The 8,998-nt window shown below is 39.6% G+C and overlaps 1 protein-coding gene across 3 annotated transcripts; it reads left to right on the plus strand.

Annotated features, from left to right (window-relative positions):
* The first annotated feature begins 1,448 nt into the window (after positions 1-1,448).
* On the plus strand, positions 1,449-8,634 carry fads2 (fatty acid desaturase 2). 3 transcript variants are annotated; one of them, XM_086074762.1, is made up of 13 exons: positions 1,449-2,457; positions 4,116-4,334; positions 4,402-4,512; positions 4,589-4,786; positions 5,495-5,596; positions 5,660-5,785; positions 5,857-5,917; positions 5,999-6,075; positions 7,165-7,262; positions 7,781-7,877; positions 7,941-8,020; positions 8,086-8,211; positions 8,302-8,634. In XM_086074762.1, the coding sequence occupies exons 2-13, from the start codon at positions 4,143-4,145 to the stop codon at positions 8,351-8,353; spliced, it is 1,320 nt and encodes a 439-aa protein (XP_085930888.1). In that variant the 5' UTR covers positions 1,449-2,457; positions 4,116-4,142; the 3' UTR covers positions 8,354-8,634. The 3 variants fall into 3 exon arrangements, with proteins under 3 accessions (XP_085930888.1, XP_085930891.1, XP_085930889.1); XM_086074765.1 differs by lacking the exon at positions 1,449-2,457 and adding an exon at positions 2,484-3,669; XM_086074763.1 differs by lacking the exon at positions 1,449-2,457 and adding an exon at positions 2,924-3,013.
* Positions 8,635-8,998: the final 364 nt, after the last annotated feature.

An 8,998-nucleotide genomic window follows, 5' to 3' on the forward strand; every position in this document is an offset into this window, starting at 1 on the left:
TAGCCAAAAATAATTACGAATGAACTTTGGTAGGTTTGCCAGTTTGGAACATGATAATGATACTCGACGCTGCATGTCGTTGTAGCGCTAGCAGCGAACTTGACGACAAACTGTGGAATTATTCTTCAAAAAAGAGGTCAAGTGCTTGCTTCAGGGTGTTTATTGACATTATCAGATGAAGTTCGAACACAAAACAGATAATTATGTAAAATATGTAACCAATATACTTTACTTACAAAAAAAAATGCTAACACACAACACAAAACTCCAAATGCTAACAAAACTAGTGGTAGTTCCAAGCCTTTAAGCAACAGATATTTGAACACAAACATTCCGGAAAGACGATATAAAAAATATTCACAAGCATATACTGTATTCTTTATCCTTAATTAAACAAACAAAAATACAAAATAGAAAAAACAGGGTGTTGGGGAGGGGGGGGGGGGGGGTATTAATGAAGTTGACTGAGTTTTGAAACTCTACAATAAACTTGCTGCTGACCAAAAAGCGCACAATGAAATGATTATACACAATTCTTTACATTCTATTTAACTATAGTATTACTGTATGTTTTTGTTGTGGAGGTATTTATTTTCAAGTGCTATTTCCCCCATAAAAAACATCACGATTTATTTATTTATTTATTTGTGGATTAATGGCATTTCAAGTAGTATTTGTACATTTAGAGAAGTAAAACGTGACCACCAAAGATGGCTACTGTTTTGTCTCACATCTTTTTATTGACCTGTTAAAAAAAAAGCTGTGATGACAACCATGTGTGTAACATTCATGCTAGGACACAAAACTGGCACACAGTTCAACAGTCCTTGACCAACATCAATTTTGTTGTTTTAGCAAATGTCATAATGACCACACGTATTTTTGCAGGGCACCGAATGTGTAAATCGGAATAATCTTAGTCTATCAAGCTACGCTTAAAATGATAGGCCTACTAGTAAATATGTGTATGAAATACAATTTCAGGCCATTCATGTAATGCAATCAAAACAAACATTTTAGTTATGTTTACTAAATGGTGCAAGCTAACTTCACAACAAACAACAGATAGTGAACAATTGAATACTGTACACCATGCTTGCTCCACTCCCAGATGAAGTTTAAAAACAATAAAGAGTAAACCAAGCATACAAAAGTCCACTAACTTAATGCTAATACAAAAAAATGCCACAAAGGAAATTAGCATTGAAGTTGCAGTCATTATAACCCTTTAATAAATGGGTATTTGAACATAAAATGGTGCAGCAACACACACAGACAGACAATACAATAATACATGATTTATCTTCTATATAAATACATAAAAATAAAAGACAACCGATGTTACTGCAGGTTACTAAGTTGCTTATTTGTCCAACTCTTTTTTTTTTTTGGTCGTATGTTTTTATTATTCTGCTCCCTGGTGTCCAAGGAAACGATTCTATTGTGTTATTATTATGACTTCATGTTTTCATAAAATACGTAAAACAACTGTAAAGCTATTTTTCTTTCAAGTTACACGATTTTTTATTGGTGTTTTTTGTGTCTAAAAAATATATCACCTTTTTTATTGATTTCCAATTTAATTGAATGTAACCCAAATGAACATCTGTCCTACTATCTACAGGTCAAAATGACAAAAAAGGTTGTTCAAACAAAAAAGTCAGAAGGGACCTGGACTTTTGCAGTAAAGGCTACGTATATATAAAAATAACATCATCATCACTGTATAAATGCGTTACAACTGTGAAAAAAAAAGCCTGGCAAAGCTGCTGGGGTCAAATGTTCAGCACCTCAGTCTTTGAAGCGGCCCTGAGAGGAGGCGAGGTGCCGACTGCGGGCTTCTGGCCGCTTGAGGATAATCCCGTCTGATATGCTGATTTGCTGATTTGCACATTTCTGCCTCACATTGAAAGCGCCCTGAAATGACTCGGCCCACTTTTGAGCAGCAGACAGACAAGGCAGCTGAAGAGGTCATTGAATGTGACTGCAGAGGTGAATGCAAATGAACAAATTATGCCATGCCAAATAGCCGTACGTCCTTTTGTGATGTCAAAGAAAATAAAGGAAATGAAAGAAGCTAGGCTACATGTTAGCTTACTGGCTCAAACTGTTTAATTTTTTGTGTGACAAATGTCGTTGGGACAACTTCACACTACCAGATGATTGACAATTGTTGGCTCCAACCGTTCCTCTTAACATACCACCTATCATTTCAGGATCATCTTTGACATCACCTGACATTCGGACCTTTGACGGCTTTGACTGGAGGTTCGGCCAAGTTGTCGCTGTATTTGTTAAAGGTTTTCATGCCAGTGAGCTTTGACGGCAAATTTATTTAAAAGTTATGTGACATAGAATTTGGCTTCAGCGATCTCAAGGAAGGACCCGGGTTCACTGGGACTTGAGGAAGAAAGGAGCTTCAGCAGACGAATGCAACCTTAAAGAGGCCGAACGGAGGTTATAGCTCTCACATTATTGCCATGGACAAACATAATAAAATGTTTGTTTGATGTCGATAATTTTATTTATCTTATTCATGTTTCATCTTTGAACATTCGCTACCGTATGAAGAAACAGCTGAAGTGTTGAATTTTATATTCACAAAGAACAAGGTCACTGTGCTTTTTAAAGCGATTGACGGTCCGTGCGCTTCATTGTATTTTATCTTGCGCTTTGAATTGACATTTTGTTCATTTGTTGTGTTTGACGACTGCAAACAGTGTCTTGATGCTTCCGAGCCGCAAACAAAAGTGAAGCGTCGCTCTGACAATCTCTCGCTTGTTCATTGAGCCGAGGGACAGCGACCCAATGAATCACACAGCTTGTAATATAACAACACGCATTGAGTGCTTTTATCTCACTCTGCCATGTTACACCCACAGACGTATGTCATATGAAATTTGTATATATATATATTTTTAAGGATGTTCTCAGATGTGAGCATAGTTTCTGCAGTTCACCTGAAGACAAGGTGTTTTGAGTAGTTACTTTCTTGCACCAACTGCTGGTCGAGGTCAGTATTAGAATGCATTCACAATGTGTATATATATGTATGTACGTATGTATTATTATTATTATTATTATTATTATTATTATTATTATTATTATTATTATTATTATTATTATTATTATTATATTTAAGTAATTGCATATGGCACAAACCATACAAACGCCTTATTTGTAAATAATAAAAATAAGACACAACCCTTCCACATTATAGATCGATTTAGCTACCTAGTTAGCAAGCTAGCTATTTTATTTATCAATCACAGACAGAAAAGAATAAGAGCTAGATCTATCATCAATTACATAAATAAGGGCTTTACGAAGATAATAGTGTAGGTAAGATAATATTTCCATGTGAAATTACATTTTGCAATACTTTTGTTTATTTTTGGTAGCACCAGCACATATTCATACAAATAGATGGGCGTGTGTATGACACAATTGGGCACCATGAAGCGGGTCCTTTATTTACTGTACACCGATTGGCCCAAAACCCGTCGGAAGATCGCCTCGGAATTTGTACTGAATGAAAGCGTGAAAGTGTCCGCGAGCAAAATCGAGGGAGCTTTTATTAGAATTCGGCTGTTTACTCTTTAGAATGGATGCAAACGGGCGCGCCCGTGTGCGTGTAACGCGCAGCGCGTGAGACCAAACCCGAAACATGTGAGTCTTATTTTTTTTTTCTCTCTTCACGCTGCGAAAAGCCTTGCAGTCGCAGTCATTGTACCGTAACTATGATAATACGATATATGAATGCGCAGTGCTAAAATGTTAGCTGTGTTTTGATCCCGACGTTTTCGTGTCTAATTTTTGCACTTTATAGACAAAAGGCATGCCTGCATAACGTCATATAAATACAGAACATTCCCAGATCTGAATTGAAATGAATTGCATCACGCATGATGCAACGTCCAGCTTCACATTAATAGCATCCTGCATATCAAATTCATCATGAATTATTTATGCGCATGTTCCACCGCTCATTGTCCTCCTCAACTTGTGTTACAAGCGAGCTGCCAGGACACAACAGCAACAGGTTAAAACACCCCCCCCCCCTGTTGCTGCCCCTGTGCAAAACTTCTCAGTGTCCGCCATTGTGTTCGCTGTAGTGCGTGGGAGGGGGGGGCTCTTGAGGAATGGGTGCTGGAGGCCAGCAGACCGAGCCAGCGGGCGGAGGTGTTTACACCTGGGAAGAGGTGCAAAGCCACTGCAGCAAGAGTGACCAGTGGTTGGTGATTGATCGCAAGGTGTACAACATCACTCAGTGGGCCAAGAGGCACCCTGGAGGCTTTCGGGTCATCCGGCATTACGCTGGGGAGGATGCCACGGTACGCGACGCTTATCTTGATTTTTTTTGTATTATTTTGTTCACCACCTCTCATTTTGTTTGTCCAGGAAGCGTTTACTGCTTTTCATCCGGACAAGAAATTTGTGCGACGCTTTCTGAAGCCACTGCTGATTGGCGAGCTGGCGGAAACGGAACCCAACCAGGACGGGCAGAAAAACGTAAGAAGGCATCTCGTAAAAGGGGAACCAAACCCAAGATTTTGTTTTTGTGTCGTGTGCGCTTCTGTGCTTCTAGGCTGCAATCATGCAGGACTTTCAGGCTTTGCATGCTCATGTAGAGCAACAGGGTCTGTTTCGGGCACACTCGCTGTTCTTCTTGGCCCACCTGGCTCACATCCTGCTGCTTGAGGTCCTGGCCTGGTTGCTCGTATGGCTCGGGGGAACCGGCTGGATCCGGATGGTGCTGTCTGCCATCTTGATGGCGATTGCACAGGTAAGAGCAGCAATTATTGTATGTCAGGGGTCACCAATGTTTTTTGAAATGGCGAGCTACTTCTTTGGTACCGATAAATTCAAAGGGTTACCAGTTACATGCACACTTCTGAAAGACCAAATTTGCTTAAAGTGCAAGTCAACCTTGAACATTTCTTGACAATAATATGTTGTATGTGGCCTAAACATAACATTCTGATCGATATTACATTTTTGGTTATGAAGCAAAATCCAGCCGTTATTATCCATCTCGGGGCGGCCATTTTGCCACATCACAGTTGCTCAGGACTCAAGCAACGACCAATCACAACTCACCTGTTTCCTGAAGCTGAGCTGTGATCGGTTGTTACCCGAGACGTGCCCAACATTGATGTCACCTTCAGTCGACAGCGAGTGGCAAAATGGCCGCCCCCTGAGATGGATAATAACGGCTGGATTTTGCCGCTTAACTCATATTCCACTAACACAATATTAACCATATTTAGACTAGTGAGGCTGCATGTTATTGTCCCAAAATTTTTTTGGGGGGGTTGTCTTCCTCTTAAAAATGTTTGGCGGTAAATCATCTCATTATTGTGGCGCCTGCTAGCTTATCTCCACAAATGCTATTGTTTGGTCAACAATTGATTAAAAATAATGACAGTTAAAAAAATATATATATTTTTTTAAATAATTAAATAACTATCACCTCTTTTGTGTTTGGTATAAGATTCAGGCTGGATGGCTGCAGCATGATTTCGGTCACCTGTCTGTCTTCAAAAAATCCTCATGGAATCACCTTGCGCAAAAATTCCTCATTGGACACATCAAGGTAACAGCATCGTTTGCAACCCTAGACCGCGAGATACGCGCCGTAACTTTTTCTTACCCACAGGGAGCTTCGGCGAACTGGTGGAATCATCGACATTTCCAGCATCACGCTAAGCCCAACATCTTCAGTAAAGACCCCGATGTCAACATGCTGCGCATTTTTGTTGTTGGAGCCGTTCAGCCCGTGGAGGCAAGTAGGACACGCGGTCTTCACCAACAACGTCCTGTCCTCCTAACTTAGCGCTTCTCTCTCTTTCACAGTATGGCACCAAAAAGATCAAACGTATGCCCTACAACCATCAGCACCATTACTTCTTCCTGGGTACTCTCCTCTTTTCACTCTTTTATAAACACACTGCAATGAAACAATGAAGTTAATGTTGAACATTTTGTTGTCCTTTAGTTGGACCTCCGTTGCTAATTCCAGTTTATTTTCACCTTCAAATCATGCATGTGATGATCTCGCGGCGTGACTGGGTGGTAAGAAGATCCCTACCTGTTTACTTTCCTCTCTGCTCAATCGAGAATTTGTATAATATTTGGAAAAGGCCTTTTTCTTTTTTTCTTTTTTTAACTTGCTAGTAAACACTAACACTAACATGAGTTAGTTCTATAACATCTGAGTTTGTTGGTCAATTTGCTCATAAGCAGGTTAGTTAGTTCCTTAGGATGTTTTATATTTGCAGGTGAGTCACTTAGCTGATTAGCATCTTAGTTGGTTAACTTATTAGCAAGTTTATTTATTTTGTTTATATTATTGCTCATTAGCAGTCTAGTAAGCTCATTGGCTTGTTATAAAGATCGTGCATAGGGATGTATTGTTAGTTCTTTGGTTAATTAGTTAACTAGCTTCATTTAGCACATAAGAATGTTAATTGCTTATTTTCCGCAATATCAGATTAGTTGCTTACTATCAATTTTATAAGCTCACTAGTTCAGCTCATTAACATGTTGGGAGGTGAGTTCATTGGGCATGTTACGGAGCTGATTAACACGCTCGTTAGCTCATTAGCTTTAGCATGCTAAGTCTTTGGTTATTTTGCTTATTAGTAGGTTACTTAGCTCATTCTCATGTTACTTATTTAGTCACTTCATTAGCAGTAGTTAACTAGCTTAATACACACGTTAGATTGTCATTAATTTAATTCTAAAGTCTATTAGCCCTTTAGCATTAGTTGAGCAGGTTAGTTAGTTTATTAACATGTTAGCGGCTCATAATATTTTTAGATATTTATTTAGTTTGAACAGGCAGCTCAGCAGCACGATTGTTCTTTAGTTAGCTCATTAGCAACTCTTAAAACAAGTTAGCTCAATAACATGTTAGATATCTCATTAGTAGGCCTATTTTTAGCATGATAGTTAATTCACTTATTAATGTGTCCACCAAACTTTGTTAAGGTGTAGAACACTTTATAGTCACAGTATAGTGCGTGTACTATTTGATATTCGTATAATACAATTTCACAATTGGTTTATAGTTTAAAAATGTTTCTATATAATACAAAATACGTTCTCAACAAAGAAATGCCAGCCATTAAGCATCCCCCCCCCCCCCCCCCCCCTCTGCAGGATATGGCCTGGTGCTTGTCTTACTATCTTCGCTACCTCAGTTGTTATGTTCCCCTTTATGGCGTCCTGGGCTCAGTGGCGCTCATCATCTTTGTCAGGTCAGTGATTTAGTATCTCATAAGGCTTACGCTTTTTAAAATCACCTTTTCGATGTAAAGTTAATGTGCTGCGGCTGCTGGGTCGCGGGTTTAAATCATCGCTGAATAATACTGTAGCGGAAAATGAGCACTCAATTGCTCCCAGATGTGAAGCAAATGATTTAGTGCTCAACTGAAACCGCACCATGCGACTATTTTTTTTTCTTTTTTTTAAGAACCATGCGACTATTAACTGACAATATTGCTTTACATTGACTTGCAAAAGTGCTCTCTCATTGTTATTATTCACCTTACACATGTTCACGAGCTTGTGTTGAGAATAAGTCCAACACAAATGACCATTAAAGATGACTGTTGCCAGAGGATGTATTAGAAATGGTTTCAGGTTCCTGCAATGACAACAACTACCTGCAGAGGCCACTGTTGTTCAACTAAAGCCATCAAGCCGAGCTGGTGTCGTTCATTTTCTTGACCTTTCCCAGCTGATGTCATAGTGCAGCCGTTGCTGTGATTTTCAGATTTCTGGAGAGCCACTGGTTCGTTTGGGTGACCCAGATGAATCACCTCCCGATGGACATCGACCACGAGAAGCATCAAGACTGGCTCACCATGCAGGTACTGCACTTTCTCTTTCTTGTCACTACTTCATCTTTACATGCGCGCGTGTGTGTGTGTTAGCTACAAGCCACCTGCAACATCGAGAAGTCGCCCTTCAACGACTGGTTCAGCGGACACCTCAACTTTCAAATTGAACACCAGTAAGTCACATAAGCACGATACTGAGACGTAACGAATAAAACGATTGACATTCTCTGCATTGCAGCCTTTTCCCAACAATGCCGCGTCACAACTACCACCGGGTGGCGCCGCTGGTGCACGCCCTGTGTGACAAACATAACATTCCTTACCAAGTGAAGACACTGGGGAAAGGCATGATTGATGTCTTCAGGTAAAATCCGTTTGAAGTATTTGTGTCTGAACAGGACGGAAATCCATCTTTAGTGGCGTTTTAACCACTTTTATTACCTTCATTTTGCAGATCACTGAAAACTTCCGGGAATCTCTGGCTTGATGCTTATCTTCATAAATGATAATTTTCTCACATCTGATTTTCTTTATCTGGGATCAATTACTTTGATTCTGTGCTGTAAAATGGAGTGAGTGTCTTTTCTTTTTTTTTCAGAAATACTGCAATGTCTCTTGTATTGCTTTTAATGCATCATTAGGTAGAATTTCCGTTGTAATCATCAAAAGGACCACGCTGTGATGTAGGTAGCACCAAATACCGATATATTTGGTATAGTTAATAAATATACAGTTTTGTGTATTTTGTGTTGTAATGAAATGTTTAATAAACTTTTAGCATATCCCAGTTGACTTTGGGTGAGAGGCACATACAGTAGAGGCAAACAGGAATTCATTTGTCACATTCACACCTAATGTGGAAAATTGGCCGAGCTTGTGAACCACTTCTGGGAAAAGCAAAGTTATATACAGTATGTCAATCACGTTTTGATATACGCTTCATAAATTCTCAACACGCACGTTGAAGCCTCGGCACAATGCGCCCCGTAACTCAACGGGAGATTTACGCTCTGATTTACATGAAGGGCTAAGAAAAAAGTTGTCCTCTGGACTAAAGGTGTTCCCCGGGAGTGTCAAGATGGCGCACAAAAGTTCATCCGTGGCAATGTCCGTGTCCCGTTTTATCCAAAACGAAAATCATGAATAACAAA

Source organism: Leptonotus elevatus, chromosome 4 (assembly GCF_054856555.1).
Source record: "Leptonotus elevatus isolate MCC_2025b chromosome 4, RoL_Lele_1.0, whole genome shotgun sequence".
Classification (NCBI taxonomy): Eukaryota; Metazoa; Chordata; class Actinopteri; order Syngnathiformes; family Syngnathidae; genus Leptonotus; species Leptonotus elevatus.